Genomic DNA, 18,296 nt, shown 5'->3' on the forward strand with positions numbered 1-18,296 from the left:
ATAAAGTTTGGTGGTGAAGACCAATTATGATGTGCTCAAAATCGGATTCAAAAAAATTACTTTTTTGAGAGATATTTTTTTATCCCTCCAATCCACCCAAAACAGCTACGATCAAACTCAAAATTTGATATTATATCTAAAATCAAGTACTAAAACTGCCAGACTACTCAAAATAAAATTTGGAAATTTTGAAATAGTTGAATCATTGATGTTTCAAATTTTTTGCAGCTAATTTAGCGCAATCTTTTTAATGTTTGTTAACTTTCGTCTTTAAGTACTCAATTTTGAAGCTAAATTGCTCAAAATTTGAATGAGGTTTTCTTGCTCTAAAATTAATCTAATATTGGTTATTTGAGGTCAATTGAACCAGTGGTTGTGTCTTTACCTCTAGTTTAAGTTCAAACTTTTTAAAAATGAAGTTGCCAAAGAAAAAATACTATATACATCCGTAACGCAGTATATAACGTGTGTACTCTTGTTACACAAAAGTACATCTGTGCGTAAAATTTTTTCAAAAATCAAGGTGTGCTTTTTTAGGTAGGTGTTCTAAAGTAGAGCAGGTCACTCTAACTGAACTTGAAATTAATACATTAGGGTCTTATAATACTACAATCAATTTTTTAATTTTTTTTGATACTTTTTTATTTTATTTAAATATATTGATATTGATAACCTATAAAGAAAAACGCTATATTATTATTTTTCCTATTAGTAGAAACTAGTAACTAATAGTAAGAAATCTCACAATTTATTAGCTAGTTATTTTGAAACTTTAGCAACGTGTTCTAATAAATCAACAACTCTTGTTGAATAACCAAATTCATTATCATACCATGAAACTAATTTAACAAAAGTTGGTGATAATAAAATACCAGCTTTTTGATCAAAAATTGATGAATATGATGAACCTAAGAAATCAGTTGAAACAACAGCATCTTCAGTATAACCAACAATTCCTTTTAATTCACCTTCTGAAGCTTTTTTAATAGCTTTTGAAATTTCTTCATATGAAGTTGGTTTTTTTAATCTAACAGTTAAATCAACAACTGAAACATCAACAGTTGGAACTCTTAATGACATACCAGTTAATTTACCATTTAATTCTGGAATAACTTTACCAACAGCTTTAGCAGCACCAGTTGATGATGGAATAATGTTACCTGAAGCAGTTCTACCACCTCTCCAATCTTTATGTGATGGACCATCAACAGTTTTTTGAGTAGCAGTCATTGAATGAACAGTAGTCATTAAACCTTCTTCAATTCCAAAATTATCATTAACAATTTTAGCTAATGGAGCTAAACAATTAGTAGTACATGAAGCATTTGAAATAATATCTAAATCTGGAGTATATTTATCTTCATTAACACCAACAACAAACATTGGAGCATCTGATGATGGAGCAGTAATAATAACTTTTTTAGCACCACCTTCAATATGTTTTTTAGCACCTTCAATAGTAGTGAAAACACCAGTTGATTCAATTACATATTCAACACCATTTTTACCCCATGGAATTTCTGCAGGATCTTTATATTGGAAAACTTTAATTTTATGACCATCAATAATTAAATTATCACCTTCAGCTTTAACTTCACCTTGATAAGCACCATGAGTTGAATCATATTTAAACATATAAGCAGCATAATCTGGAGCAATAAATGGATCATTAATAGCAACTACATCAATATCTTTTCTTTGTAATGCAACTCTTAAGACTAAACGTCCAATTCTACCGAAACCGTTAATACCAATTTTAATAGCCATTTTAAATTATTATAATATATTTAATTTGAATAAATTAATTTAATTTGAATCAATTGAGTAAAAAATTAAAAATTTCAACAAAAAATTTCAATTGCAAAGCAAAAAAAGTAATTGTTGACAAAATAAGGAGTTTAAATATAAAAATTAAAATAATGAAATTGTTGATATATTTTTATTTACGTAATAAATTTTTGGTAGTTATTAATAATATTAATTTAAAACAGTTACTTAATAACTATTAATCATATGTAAAAAAGCTACCAGGTGAAACATTTTACATCTTTTCATTGGTTTGCTTTTTGTATTATATACACTCCTTTACTTATAAAATTATAAAACGTTAATTAATTACCTCCGGGTCAATACCATCCATTTTAAATTAGATTTATGAATGATTAAATTTATTTTAGTAATGTCAGCAGTTCTGTAAAAAGAGTATCTGGCAAATACTTAAGTTCTTATCCGTTAGTATTTCTCCTCACACTACAATTATGTTTGAATCATACCACGCTTTCTTACTGAAACTCAATTGCTCATTTATTTATTATTATTATACAAATCTATTTCTACTATTTCCAACGGTATTTTATAGTCCATTATTTCCGTTCTATATTAGCAAGTTTCAGATTTTAAGTGCACGTTTCAGAATTTTGCTCAATAGAATGTCTTCTTCAAATCTTTTTACTTATGTAAGTCAATTGATCGAGTAAATACTCAATTGAACTGTTTTAATCAGATTTCATGTTGTTACCGCTCATATGGAATTAATAATACTCTTGACAAACCAATTTGTGTCATATGATCTATTCATGTTTTCAATTTGTTAGCGTTTTAAAAATTTAGTACTTCATGCAGGATTGTAAGAAAAATTTATATAGATGGATATAATCTTATTTACATTGCAAATATGGCTAGTGCAAATATTATAAATTGTATAATCTCAAATCTACTTCTTTTCAAATCGACTTATCGGTAGTAAAACCTCACTGAATAAATCCGTTTTTAAGCCTTTGATATATGTTAATTAAATTGCTGTACTTAAATGCGGAGCAAAGATAAGAAATTGATTTTAACACTAATATTTTATGACATATAAGTAAGTTAGCAATTTCTCAACTATCTTTCTATTCATCAATTCTTCATTAACAATGTCATATAGATTAATTACCCTAAATTCAGGTAATGAAATTCCAAGCATTGGACTTGGTACTTACAATATCCCAAGATCAAAAACTACATCTATTGTATATGAAGGATTAAAAGTAGGTTATAGATCATTTGATACTGCAGTACTTTATGGAAACGAAGAAGAAGTTATAGCAGGTATATCTAAATACCTTAAAGAAAATCCAAAAGTCAAAAGATCAGATGTATTTTATACAACAAAATTATGGAATAATCAAGTTGGAAAACATGAAACCGCTAAAGCAATCAATACAATGATGGAACAAATTGGGGATTTGGAATATATAGATATGTTATTAATTCATTCCCCCTTACCTGGAAAACAAAAAAGATTAGAAGCTTGGAAAGTAATGCAAGATGCAGTTGCTTCAGGTAAAATAAAAAACATTGGTGTATCAAATTATGCTCCAAAGCATATTGAAGAATTATTAAATTGGTCAGAATTGAAAATAAAACCTGCTGTAAATCAAATTGAAATAAGTCCTTGGTGTATGAGAGATGAAATAGCTGATTGGTGCTTATCCAAAGATATTCAAGTTGAAGCATATGCTCCATTAACTCATGGATATCAATTACAAAAACAAGAACCTGAATTTGCTTCAATTATGAAAAAATATAATAAAAGTGCTGCTCAAATTTTAATAAAATGGTCATTACAAAAAGGTTATATACCTTTACCAAAAACTTCAACTCCTTCAAGATTAAAAGAAAATTTCGATGTTAATGACTTCGAATTGACTTCACACGAAATGGAAGTAATTAGTCAGCCAGATGTTCATGATCCAACAGATTGGGAATGTTTTGATGCTGCTTAAACCCTGAACACCTGTCACTAATTGCAAATTTGAAATGATTTGCTTGCACAAAGTTAATTATAGAAATGTAGAAAATATTGTTAAATATACATAACGGCTGAATTTTTGAAATTGCTGTCCTGAACTGAGTCTTTTCGATCATTACCTTCTTCTTTTGCCTACAAACAAGATAAGAAGCAGCTGGAACTTCAAGGTGGCCAGATTGTAATCCGGAGTGTATACTAAAAACATTTTGCATAAAGAATTGTAAAGTATCTATGATTAAAATAAGCACCAGATCAGAGCCATAATATTCAACTTGTGCCAAGAGATAATCTATTTTGTTGTTGACTAAAATTCAAACTAAAGATAATCATGCCATTAGTCGTTTAAACATTAAAACAAACCTTATTGTTGAAATTAATCCGAATTTATAATCTTAATACAATAGATCATTTAAGCTATAAAAATTCGTAAATTTCTTTATTTTGAATTCTATTGTTGTATCTGATAAGGGTGCAAATTATATGCAAATCGATGTTGCAACAAATCTCAACCAACCTAGCAATTTGGTTTAAGAAAAGTAACTTAAGTTCGTTTTAATATTTGAGTGGTTCTTCACTTAACCTCTCGACTGTTTGATGAGCAGCCAAGATCGGTTGTAAAAATGTAGAGGTGATAGAGCAATGTATAGCTTCTCGAAGCTACATTGACACAAAATGAAATCAAGAAATTTATGCGGCTATAAACTGATTAATTCTTGTGCTTTGTAGGATTAGAAACTTGAAAAAATAGAATCATAGCTGAAAACCATAAGGTTTCGCAGGGTGAATAATTCACAAAACTTACATACAAGAGATTATTGGAATTTTCTTGTTCAAATTCAAGGTTACTATCACTTTTTTCTTTATTAATTTTAAGGAAATGCTTGGCTAATTGTATAACCGATCTTTAATTCATATTAAACACAAGCTCTTTTGAATCAGTATAAAAAATTTAAAACTTGAAGTAACATCAATCGAAAAGACTCAAAGATGATTGTGTAACTGATTTCAAATATAGTTTAAAACACAAGTTTAAAATTGAGTGAAAACCACTATGATTTTCACTCTCTCTTAGCAGGATAGATTTTCTTGTTGACAATTCTAGTTTTTGAGTTACAAATGAAATAGCAAATTGTTGAAAAAAAAAAACCAAACCAAAAAAGTTTATGCGTATCAAAATGCGTTACACAAAACAAAACTAACAATAAAACGTCTGAAAAAGTTAGTAAATACGAGTGGTATAACAAAACAATCAAATTTCTCGTATAAGAAGGGTAGAAACAAAGAAGAATGAAATAAATTGTGATAAAGTAACAAATGAAAACTCCACTTTTACTGAGGAAACGGCTGTAGAATAGGAACCAAATTGTTCAATATTTCAAAAATAGTTTATCAAAATACTGAAATTTCATGAACGAATTTAAATTTTAATGAGAGAATAAACTTTGACTAAACATAAAACGTTCTGATAAACTTTAATAATACTAAAATCAAAAATCGATACTTTACTAAATAAATAGTCCGAAGTCCCTAATTCTATGGTCCTAGGTTTTTTACTGAATAATTAGTCCGAAATCCATAGTTTTGAGAAAGTCATAGTATTGATTCTTTAGATATCTTAACAATTTCAAGGTTAAAATTGCTTGCGCAGTAATATAAATATATTAAAGCAATAATTGCTAAATACAATAATCAAAATTTTCTAATTTTTTTATCATCGAGTATAATGCAAAAGGGGTTAAACAATCAACTATTTTCATCGAGAGACCAAAATTAATTAATTGAATAATGGGAAAGGCAAGGTACGCATGAAATTTTATAAAAGTAAACAAACTCAACAAAGAAATGGATGAAGAAAACCGCCTCAAAATAGGTTTCAGGTTACGTCTACAACTTTATTTTTAGTAATTTATATCTCTATGAAATCTACCATTATTGACTTGTAAACTATATAGATTTGAATGAAATTTTGCAACCAGAAATTCTCGATGTAATCAAGACTGCGAAAGTAATTCCAAATTGTGACTAGAGTAGACTCTCTTTTTCTTTCAGATACTGCTAATTTAAAGATTTTGGCGTAATATTGTAATTGACATTGTTGTTGCCTCTGAATTCCATGAATGCGCTCTTCATCAAAAGATCTACAAATACTTGGATTATCTAACCATTTAAAATTAATTTTCAAATTTTGCTACATCATAAAATTGGAGAATCAATTGAAACTGATATGAACGTTTTAATAATTTGCACATAAAAATAGGCGTCCAAACATGGTTGCAAATTCGAACCTACTTGAATGTGATAATCAGTTTTTCATTACAATTTGTGTTATAAAGCACGAATTGGTGTCCACAAAAAGATTTGGCACATGTCCAATAGATTTTTTTTATTGATGTACAAAACGCTAACTGTACGCAATGTTATCATATTCTAACGCACATACTACGCAAATTTGAATTTTGTGTATCTACTGGAGTTTTTTTTTTAGCCCCTCATAAAAGTTGTAATCTCTCATACATCATTCTATATTTGAATTTGAAGAATATAGATAAGCAATAAACTCGATGGGAGTTAATTAATACATCTTTTTATGGCTCATACTAATTTGCTTGGCTTATGGTTATGGTTTAGTTTTAGTTTTAAATTTAACCAAAGTTAAAGTCTAGGCTTTTTTAAATTTTCTTTTTTTTGTTATCAATTTGATCACGGCTAAAAAAATAAAATTTTATAGCCGTTTCAGAATATTTATCAAAACTTATGGATTTCTCATGATTGAATTCTCACCAAAACTACTAAAAAGTATCAGTGCTCAAGAACAATTGCTTTTACAGAATAAATGACCTCACTATCAAGTTGATTATACATAATGGTATGTTTGAACCATTTAAGCCCTTTTTTTAGATTTGTAAATTCTATTAAAATCTATTCATATAAAACATACACATATTAAAAAAAAAAGATATACACACTCATTAAATTTGAATTAAACGTCCACATTGAAAGAACACTATCAAGAATTGAAAAAAATTATTAAAAAACAATAAAGCAAAGTTTGAACCAGTAAATTCAAGCAACATAATAAAAAAAAAGTGTCCTAAAATCTCTCTAAAAATGGACTATTACTATTCATAAATGGATCATAATTACCAATTAAAACATCAAAATTATTTGCATTACCTAAATTATAACCCCCATTATTAAATTCTGATTTAATCAAAGTGTTACTGTTATTATTCACATCAAATTGATTTATAAGTCCATTATTCAACAAAATATTTTGATCATCATTATCGAATTGATTAAATCCATTAAAATCATTATTTGGTATATTTGTAGTTATAATTGAAGATGAAGAATTTGGTTGATTTAATATAGTATTAGATGTTGAGTTTTCTGGTGATATTAATTCTTCATTACTATTATGTCTTTTCTTCAACTCTATTGAATTCATTCTATTATGATTTGCATGAATAGGTTTATGAACGTGATTATTATTACTTACACTCTTTGTACCTTTCATTTGATTTTGTGATAACGAAGTTGATGAAGATCTACGAATTGTTGGTATTGATTTTGGATTATATGTAAATATTGATTGTGGAGGAGAATTTGCTGAATTAGCTGAATTTGGTTGTGATATTGAAGTAGAATTTGTTGATACTGAAATTGAATGATTTTCATATTTATTACTTAATGAAGTCATCGATGAATTTTTACTTATTGAAGTACTTCCATTATTTGAAAATAATGAAGCAGCCGTTGGAACATTATTTAATGAGCCATGATAATGATATCCTTGTTGAGAATCAAGTATAAAAGGTGGTGAAATTGATTCCGGATTTCTATTTGGACTATCACTTTCAACATCAGATAATGTAGGATCATTCGAACATATTGAATATTTACCATTTGAATTTTGTAAATAATTATTAAAATTATTTGAAAAACTTGATTGATCAAAAATTGGTGAAGTTGATTCTTCTTTTATTTTCTTGTTTCTCTTGGTATTGGAAGAAGTTGGTTTTAAATTTGGTGAATTATTTGAATCATTTGCTAAATTTTCAGTTTTATGATCAGCAAATAATTTCGAAGAACTTGATTTATTTTTATTGTTAAATTTTGCTGCAATATTTGCACCTTCTTCCCATTCGATTGGTAAATTGTTTAAAAGACCTTTTTCTTCAATAAGATAATTAACAACTTTATTTATAGGAATAACATCATAATCTTTTATATCATCTTCACTAGATGAATCTTCATTTTCTTCATAAGGGATTGTTTGATCTTTAATTATATTATCAATAACTGGTAAATAAGGTCTTGATAATTCAATTAAATTTTCAAACAGTTTACTTAAAATATCTAGTCTTGTTTCTAATAATTCAATATAACCTTGAGGATGATTTTTTTCTTTAATTTTTTTCTTTTCAGTGAATACACAAATTTTATTATCAATTAAACAACGATTACATGGTTTTTTACCATCACATTTGGTTTTTTTAATTCTACATGATGAACAAGCTCTAACGACCCTTTTCTTTTTTATGTGATTGGTAGTAGTTATTGAGGTATTAGATGTTGAAGAACAATTTGACGAATTAGTATGGCAATGCTCCTCTGATTGCATAATGAAATTAAATGATTAAGGTAAAATTAATGATTTAAAGTTTTCACGGGTATTTGATTCCGGATGCAAAATATCTTGATTTGTAATAATGAAATAAAATTTTTGGGGGGTTTTCTCTTATAGTTGAGTGAATAGATAACTTAAATAATAAATGAAAGTGAATAAAAATAAATAGTAATGATCGATAATGAATAGTTAATTAGTAATGAATAGGTGAATATGTAAATAATAAATGGTTAGTTTAAATATAAAAATGAAGATATAAAAAAAATTCTGAAATAATTTAATTGTTTTATATTTTTCTATATTTTTTTTTATTTAATTTTTTTTGTTTAAATTGTTTTAAAAAGTATGATGACGGACTTAAAAAAAATAATCTAAAATTCGGTAGTAAAAAAAAAAAAAAAAATTTAATGTCAAAAATTTTCTATTAATAAAATTTAAATCTAATACTAAAAATATTATGTAAAATGTACCAATATTAATAATAATATTTAGACTTATATTTTGTTCAAGTTAGATTTAATAACGTATTAATAGTATTATTAAATCTTTTTTTAATTATAATGAATAACAGATATATCAATAACGCCTTAACTTTTAACTTTTGAGTAAATGTTTAAGATGTCAAAGGTATAATTATGAATGACTTGAGGAATGATAAATTGAAAATCGAACTGAACTGAGATCTTTTTTTATTTTAGTGGATTGAATGCTAATTGTGATTTGAAGTGAATGCTGAATATGGAGTTTCAAAAATTTTGAGATCTTTGAATAAAATTTGGTAAATTAATGGATTATTTATAATCTCAAAATACTTCTTTATGAATGAATTTGATAAAATTAAAATTATATGTTTAATTACAATTTACATAAAGGATATTCTATTAATAATTTATTAATAACTAAAACATAAAATGATTTACAATAATTGAAATCTTAATTAATCTTAAATGTTTTTTTTAATTTTATTAAAAAATCTTTGATTTTAAATCAATAAAATAATTTAATAATATTATTAATAATATTCAAACTTTAAGCGCAATGAATATAAGTTACAAAAATAATTTACAATAAGTTTAGAATTAGAATTATTACTTTAAAAATTAATTTATGTACAAATTCAAAACAAGTAGAATATATAAAACTAAAATTTTCATACCATGGAATAAATCACAAAAAAAGCCTAGATTTTTTTATGAATATAACGAATATGTAAAATGAATTTCTCGAAACTTTAAATTATTACAAGCTTTTGTAACTTAGTCTACAGCTTATGAACGGCTAAAATTAGAAGTCAAAACCATTAAAAATTTCAAAATGAATTAAAGTAAAGAGCAAATGATCCTAATAGAAAAAGAAAAAACATATTATTTTTTGAACGTTTTATCGACTCAACTAGTCAATTTCTTATTAGACGAATCTTATATTTGAATTGGATGTTTTATGCGACTAATGCATTTATGCCAAAATATAATTTTAGTATGGAACCTTAATTAGATGGATTAGATCTAACGGAGTTGTGTCTAGAATACTGTAGAATGCCTTTACTTTGTTATTCATTAAGAGGTTTCACATTGAAGAGATCTCGAAAAAAAAAATGATCCTGTTATGAGAATTATTTTACAATCAGGATCATGTATAATTTTTCATACAACCTAAAACACAAAACTATAATATTCTAACTTAGGAGAAAAATAGTTATCTATTAATTAAACACCTTGAAAGCGTTTCTTTTCGACTTCAAACCATTTTACAAATTACATTAATTAAATATGTTTTAGTACATTAGTACAAGAATTTATTTTAAATCCGTTTACTTATTAATTAATCTTCAATCTTATCAATCTAAGCATAGATGATTAATAGATTTACTTCCTTGGTCTTTTGCTCCTATTGGTGTTAATTGTAAATTAATCACATGTTGGTCAATTCATACAATAGGAAGTAAAAGCTCTTATTTTGTTGTGTTTGCATCGCTTGAATCTACTTGTATCTCACAACTTTGAAAAGCTCCACTTTTAAGTACAATCTTTAAAGTAAGTGATTGACTGATGGCTTAATTTCTTATCTATTGATAAGCAATCAACTTATAAACGTCTCAGGTCATTTTTAAGGATAGGCAAATCATGTGATAGCTTATATTCTTAAGTCAATTTAAACCATAACCGAATACTTAGTTACGAGCTGAGAAAATTAAATAAGGATTGAAGAATAATTACCGATGATTTGAATGATTCATTTTAAAAGCTTGTGGCTATTTCTCAATAATGCATTAATTTTTTTCTACTGCTTATTTTTATAGTGGTTTTCTAATATTATAAGCTATAGTGGTTGCAAGATTAAATGATTGCGGTCATTTAAATAAGGCGAGTTGAAAACGATGTCAAGTTCTGAAGATTTTAGCAATTTTTTGATACAACATCTAAATCATTTTTTAAAATTTCAACTTCCAAGGGTTCCCCTAGTAAATTGGTGCAACGGAGATGTACGTTTTGTAAGGATGTAAGTTGCATAACAAGTCAAATCTATAAGCATTAAGGTTTTATTTTATTGCCTTTTAATTTTGTCCAGATAGCCATATATGGCTGTAATACACCAATGTACTTTTTTATGTGTAACAGGTGGGTATACTTAGTGTTTCAATGACTGCGATTGATAATATGCAAAAAGGTTTGAATACTTCAAGTATATTTGTGTCAATAAATTAATTTCTCCGAAATCTAAAAATTTTATCTATGTATGACACTAAAAAAGTCTAAAATTTATAGTGCTCATAGTTGAACTATTTGAGAAAAGAATTGAGGCTGGATTTTTGATTCAAATTAATTCAGATTAGCAAAAGCACAAAAGAGAGTGTAAATTTACATTGGTTGAAGTTTGTTACAATTCTGGACAGATTTACGAGATTTGTGTAAGGTTCAAACTTTTGATTGTGTAAGAAATGCAATCTCAAGTGGCTCGTTTCTGTAGTTTACAATCAAAACACAGGGCCCTATGTAGGATATAGCTATTCGCAGCTGAGATTTTAATTTATAAAATTGGATTGTGATTCTGTTCTCTCCAAAAAAACCTAGGGCCATAAAACTTCCTTTCAACAAGCTCGTTTAATTAGGTACTAAGTGCTTTAGAATTTACACCTAAAAATGCAAAAAGTTGCCCCAACTTCTTTAGCTCTCTGCGTTTTTCAGTTTTAAGAGAACTCCCACAAGTGAGCTTAAAAGTTAGTTGAATTGCCATATCGAGTTAGGTGTGAATTTAACTTTTGTTCTTCTTGAAACAGAAAGAGATAATACTGTATTTGCTGCTTTTGATTAAAGTCGCCTGACTGAGGATTTTGTGTTTGCATTCAGTTTTGAAACAAGTACGTGTCACAAAATAATCACTTTGTTATCAAATAAAGTATCATTCTATACTTTTCTGGATATTTCAATAGACTCAATTTCAATAAAGTTAAATTTTGGAAGTTGGTTTGTTCAAAAAACAGAATTGGGAAACTGCATTTTATGTTTTTTAAGTTTGGCCACCAGATACCGTTTTTACAGCTTTTGCAGATAAAATTTGTGTCGACATTCTTTTTTGGGACAAAAATAATTTACAAATATATAAAGTTCAAATTTTGATCATTTTTATCCCAAAACAACAAAAGATAAAAAAAGATATCCGACTAGGCCCTGCTTGCAATAAAGCTCAATTAAATTTTGCCAATTTGATACTAAACTCCTATCTTTTACGATATAAGGACCTTAAACAATTGGCTACTGAAAAAAACGTTTCTACATTTTCGTGAGTGCATGAGTCTCTTGCATAAAGCTTAGATCTAGTTAGGTTCACTATAAATGTGAATACATATCTCAACTCTTTATTTTGAATTTAAAATTGTCGTCCATTTCATCTCGACTATACATTCCTTAATAGGGTAAAAACTATAAATATCTAAAAATGATCAATGTTTTTGAGGATTTCCTCATGTCAACAATTTTAATGTTTATAATTAGAGTGTTATTTTTTTATGTTAGGCGGCTAAATGTTTATTCAATTATAATGTTAATAATTTTTTTTGTTAAATAATTTATCAATTATTGTATCACTTGTACATCAATTGAACTTTGTCTGTTATCTCGCTCATCAACAATAAAAGACAAAAAAAAGAAATTATAAAACCCTGTATTTTGTGCCTCTTGCTAAAATTGTAATAATACGACTTATCAACTTTTTACTAATCAGCTTTTTTTTTGGTTTTTACAATGTTTTATTGTGTTGGTTGTCAATTGAAACCTAGCAAAGTTACTTAATGATGTAAATTATTTTCTATAAATAGTTACATTTTGTTTTTGTTTTTAATTTGATTTTGTCCAACTATTATCTTTTTAGGTTGATTTTATAACAAATAAATTATTAAGGTTATATTACTAATTTGTCGTAAATTTTTTTCCTGTAATAAATTTGGGGGGTAATTTTTTAAATGCAAAAAATGTAAAACATTTAATGTTTCATTTTTATTATTATGAACGTACGGAAGTTGTTTTCAACGGAAATTTTTTGAGGTTGTTGAAATAGTTTTTAAATTTATCACACAAAATAGAGTTATACTGGGCTGATTAATTTGGTTTTTATTGATGAAAATATGGCTAATCTGTTTGACATTTTATTGGCTGGTTAAATGCTAAATTCTTGTTGGAAGATCTGATTTTTGCCCAATAATTTTGTCAATTAGTACATTATGCTCTAATTAACCTTATTTGATTATCCAGCTTACCAGGTATCTTTTCCCACTTCGATTTGCTTTGGTCTCATTCCAAAATTGTGGAGTTTATGTATAGGATTTGTATAGTTGTTGAATGAACAACAATGTTGAAATTATAATACTTTAGGTCTTACAGCAATCTGATTTTTATTTGCTATAATCTAGAACATTGAAATAATCTGTTTACTTCTGAGCTTCAATTAATAAACCAATAAGAAATATGTGCTGGTAATAATTTGCAAGTAAGTCTTTTGCTTTTATTATTGCTGGAGAGAACAAAATCAGCGCCTTGTGATTTTAAACAACCTTCTAGATTTGTAAAAACAATTTTGAGAATCAATAATTAGTTTGCAGCATAGCTGGTACGTTTGAATTTATGTACTTTACCTTAGTTCTTTTCCAATTACTCTCAATTATGACTTACTTTGTTTTAAATTGAATGTATTTACTAAGATTTGGAACACAAAACTGTAGGCTAATTATTACCCCTAAAATAAAATCAAATATATGTTTCTTGCAAACTCAAATTGCAAGTTAGTTGCAAGTGCACAACACAGATAAGGCGATCAAAGCTTTAGATTTTTACATTAATTAAACCTGTTTAATTAGGCTAATATTAAAAAGTGAAGTAACTTAAATAACTTTTAAATTAAATCCTTTGTGCAATTAATTAGATTAGATTTAGAAAAAAATCTAAAAAATCACCCATCAAAATCGAAATATAATAAAGTTTTAGTATAGATTAATTGTTAAATTTAGATACATTGTTTTAAAACCTTTTAAATCTTGAAAATAAAGGGTGAAAAGTTCTAGAAACATAAAGCAAATTAACTTTAAATAATAGGAATTTATAATGTAATTAAAAAATTTACAATTTTAGGGAGTAAAGATATATCCTGATTATTTTAGTCTATTATGCCGGCGTTATGATAATTTATCGTGTAATTCAACTAAATATGCAAGTAATTTAGCAATTAATATAATCAAAATTATGGTTTAGATTATATGAAAAAGGAAAAGATTTAATTTTAGTAAATTTTACATAAATTAAGATAATTTTAAAAATAAATTACCCCCGAATTTTAGTACAATTATAATAAAGAATTCGCTAAACTTCATAGTAAAAACTTTATTAAATTATACCGAAAATGAAATTATACCAGATCTGCATTGCATCCATAATCAAAATCTGTAGATTTTACCCCCGTAAGTTTACAATTGTTATTGTTATAAATGTAAAATGTGTAAAGTTTTAGTTGTCTAATATTATAATATGAGATTAACCCCTAATATACCAGAAAGCTATCGGAATTAGTTTTGTTGCCTAGCAAAACGTACCATACAAATACTAAGGCGTTAACTATGAAAGTTATGAACAACAATAGAACTATTAATAGATAACAATTAATGTTTCACAATTTGTTGAAAAAATCAGATGATTTTTTGCTAAGTTCTTGACGTAAGCTACCCTTTGTGGTGAAACATAATTGAGCTCTATTGTTTTAAGTAATTTTTGTTGGTTGTAAAGTGATAAACGTACCTTAAACTCGCTTAGATCTGGTTGTCATTTGCAACGAGCTAGAATCAAAATGGTTGCAAAATTAAAATTAAGGGGCCGAAGAGAGAGATTTTAAAATAATTTTGGAAAAAAGAAAAATCCCCTTTACGATATTTTGTGCTATTTATATTATGAACGAAAAAAAAAAATTTATAGAGTGGTTCATAACCTTGAATTGACAAAATGATATTAATTAAGATAATTATTTGTCTTTTTTGTAAAGAAGATTAAGATGTATTATAATTGACCAGAGTTATTATAATAATTAAAGTTTACTTTCATCATTAATTAATTACGAGATACAAATCTTAATTAGTACGTTTCGAAAAATACAAATCTGGATTTCACAAATTTGTTTCAAATATTTATTAATTTTGGACTTCTATTAATGGCTCAATAATATTAAGATAAGGTTACTGGTGGATGCCTAATTTCTCAAACATAAGGATATATAATACTGGAAACGTGTAATTTGTAGATTTTTGGAAGTATATGCCAATTTTGAAACTTTGTAACCTTATCTATTGTCAAATTTGACATTTTGTGGTGTAAATATACATTCATTAATCCATATATGATATATTTCCGGTTATTCTTTTTCTAGCAAGTCTTTAGTATTAGATTTTCTTTATTGTGTAAGAGAGAAGGAAGTAAAAAAGTAAATTTTCACGCGGAATTCGTTTTAAAATAGAACATTTTTTTGTAACTGAAAAAATAGTGCGGAAACCTTAACTTTATTAAATTAAACTTTTTCATTTATAGTTTTTATCAAAATGAAACTAACAATGAGATAATTATAGTATTAATAATTAGTATTTGGAATATGAAGTTAACCATGGCAACTGATATACCTCAAATATGAAAGAAACAAGTCCTCCAAATTTAATATTGGTCTTATTTAAAACAACACCCTTAATTATTTATCTCGACATATCCGTTTCTGTGATCCAATCTATAGATATTTTTGTACACATTTTTTTTCAAAAAAAAAAAAAAAAAAAAAAAAAAAACATGCTAATTTCCATATTATTTATTATTAGTTTATTATTACTTCTTATTAATTGGAACACAAAGTAAATAAAAAATTATTGAGGGAAAAATCAACTTTAATTTTTTTCAATTAAGAATAAGCGATCTTACTGTTAAAAAGAAAATCAATTTAATAAAGTGAATTAATTTATAGAATTGTAATAGTTTGTTAAAGTTTTATAGTTGATGTTTTGTAATTCAAATATATAATGAAAGATTATAAATACTCTTCAATTTGTTATCAATTCCAAATTCAATTATTTTTTAATTCAATCATTACTTAATATTCAATAATCATTAATTATAATTATAATACAAAACCTTCTCAAATAATAAATTATTTTAATATGTCAAACTTCACTAATACTACAGTTTTTATGTGCAATTTCAAAACTAATTTACCAAATGATCCAAAACAATCAGATCAACAAAATCAACAAAATCAATCTAATGAAGTTCAAGAATATTCATTATTGTTTATAAAAGTCGAAACTGATGAAGAAATTAAAAAATTTTTACATATTACTAAACATTAAATATTTATCCTTGCGGTTATACTTGTTCAAATTCAGAAAATTTCAATTTTTTGATTTTTACAATTTTCAATTCTACTGTGTAATTGTTTTAATTCATTTTCATTGATGTTATTGATGCTTTAACGAAATCATACTTCAGTTCTTGATCATAAATTTATTTGGTGTTGGTTCAATCAGGAAATTACAAACATCAAATATTTTTTTTTTTAATTTGCATAATTTATTAATATAGAGGTAAGCATTAATATACATACATTCCATAATTAATACACAATCGTGATAATAAATAAAAATTTGAAAATTTGTAGAATTTTAACTCTGAGATATTCTTCATTTATTCACTACCTGAACCTCGTGCAAATTTAAAATAAGCTTGAGCTTTAGAATAAAAATGAATTGTGGAGAGAGATTGGAAAAAATGCGTTTTTGCGATAGTTGATCAGTTTTTATTAAGTGGATTTTAAATTTTTAAAATTTGTAGTACCATTCCGAATCTAAAACTGTAACAAGTCCCACAAAAGTAATACTTTACTGTGAGATGTCAAGTTTGCTGGGTCTAATTAACCTGTCACGTAGCATTTATATTATACATTTGATTTTCATTACCGTCACTCGTGAAGATTTTCATGTAAATTTTTGACAAATACTTTCAAAAGTTGGGCTCTCTTTAATTGGATTTCTTGCGTTTCAGAATCGTACTATTTAGTTTGGAAGTCGAGCCCAAAGGCAGGAAAAAAAGAGGCTTTACCAAATCAACTGAAATAATTACTTCAGGAAAGTAATACTATATAATCATTAATTACTCTACTTCCACATTATTTACCTTTTATTTTTTTGTTTAATTTCTGCTTCTTTTATAGCATGTAGTTTTATAAAATTTGGATAATCTGGTCTATTTCCCATATAACCTAAAGACCAATCATAACTTACAGCATAAGCAAAAATAGATCCATTTTTATTAAAAGCAGTAGCAGATATAGTACCTGGTAATTCTGGAAATGATTTTAATCTTTGTTTTGCATCTTTATCCCAAAAACAAAAAGTACCATCTGAACCTGCAGTACTAAAAGTTCCAAATATTGGATGAAATGAAATAGCATTTACTGGGTATGCTTGTGATTCACCTGAATTTGAAGTTGTTCTTGAATTTGTAGTTGGTCCTGATTTTCTATGACATTTAAAAGAAAATCCAAATTTTTTTTGTTCTGTTTCCGTTATATATTGTATAGCACATCTTCCTTCTATTGATCCAATTGCAAATCCATTTGCTTGTGGATAACATGCTATTGTTCTTGTTTGCCATTTTAATGGTGATTGACTTGTTTTAAAAACTTGTTGAGGATTATTTAGATCAATTATACTTATATGTCTATCTGCACATCCAACAACTAATAATTTTTGTGATGAATCCATACAATAACATCTTTCTGGTAAATTTATGGTACTTATTGGATTAGGAGTTCTCATATCCCAATATTTTAATGTTTTATCCCATGATCCACTTGCAACTACTGGGGTGTTTGTTGGACCACACTCAACATATCTTACTGCTCTTACAGGTGCATCATGTTGACCTATTTGTTGTTGTTGTTGTGATGCAAGATCAAATATTTTTACTTGATTATCAGCACCACCAGATATAACTTTTGTTCCATCTGTTGACCAGCGTGCTGAAAAAACTGGTGCATTATGTTCATAAAGTGCTTTTCCTTGATTGTTTCCTGTGTTAGGGTCTATTTCATATATTCTTACTTTTTTATCCCAACTTGCAACTGCTAATAGATCTTGTTGTGGTGAAAATGATAAATCTTCAATTGAATCTTCGGGTGGATTATTTATTGTTATGTCATTGAGTAATTCTTGTCCTGTTGCCGCACTTGACGTACTCACCGTTGATGACGAGCTCCCAAGAAATGACATTATATTGTGGTTGTGTGCTATTCATGTATTGGTAGTATTTATTTTTTTTTTGTATCAGTTTTGATTATAGCGAGAGATTTCTTTCGTTT

General features: G+C 26.7%; 4 protein-coding genes across 4 annotated transcripts; 1 reads left to right on the plus strand and 3 right to left on the minus strand. All coding sequences in view use genetic code 12, as the record gives it.

The window, feature by feature from the left end:
* Positions 1 to 759: 759 nt before the first annotated feature.
* On the minus strand, positions 760 to 1,767 carry TDH3 (glyceraldehyde-3-phosphate dehydrogenase (phosphorylating); the record flags this gene model as incomplete). The annotated part of the gene is made up of 1 exon (XM_051764046.1): positions 760 to 1,767. One exon carries the CDS (start codon positions 1,765 to 1,767, stop codon positions 760 to 762), a length of 1,008 nt encoding a protein of 335 aa, XP_051619516.1.
* A 1,148-nt stretch (positions 1,768 to 2,915) lies between these two features.
* On the plus strand, positions 2,916 to 3,767 carry KGF54_003457 (aldo-keto reductase superfamily protein; the record flags this gene model as incomplete). Its single annotated transcript, XM_051764047.1, has 1 exon — positions 2,916 to 3,767. The coding sequence occupies one exon, from the start codon at positions 2,916 to 2,918 to the stop codon at positions 3,765 to 3,767; it is 852 nt and encodes a 283-aa protein (XP_051619517.1).
* Positions 3,768 to 6,884: 3,117 nt separating this feature from the next.
* On the minus strand, positions 6,885 to 8,417 carry FCR1 (Fcr1p; the record flags this gene model as incomplete). Its single annotated transcript, XM_051764048.1, has 1 exon — positions 6,885 to 8,417. The coding sequence occupies one exon, from the start codon at positions 8,415 to 8,417 to the stop codon at positions 6,885 to 6,887; it is 1,533 nt and encodes a 510-aa protein (XP_051619518.1).
* Positions 8,418 to 17,106: 8,689 nt separating this feature from the next.
* On the minus strand, positions 17,107 to 18,207 carry GLE2 (RNA export factor; the record flags this gene model as incomplete). The annotated part of the gene is made up of 1 exon (XM_051764049.1): positions 17,107 to 18,207. One exon carries the CDS (start codon positions 18,205 to 18,207, stop codon positions 17,107 to 17,109), a length of 1,101 nt encoding a protein of 366 aa, XP_051619519.1.
* Between the last annotated feature and the right edge of the window lie 89 nt (positions 18,208 to 18,296).

The sequence above is a fragment of the Candida jiufengensis genome, assembly GCF_024610255.1.
Source record: "Candida jiufengensis strain CBS 10846 chromosome Unknown scaffold2, whole genome shotgun sequence".
NCBI classification, from domain to species: domain Eukaryota; kingdom Fungi; phylum Ascomycota; class Pichiomycetes; order Serinales; family Debaryomycetaceae; genus Lodderomyces; species Lodderomyces jiufengensis.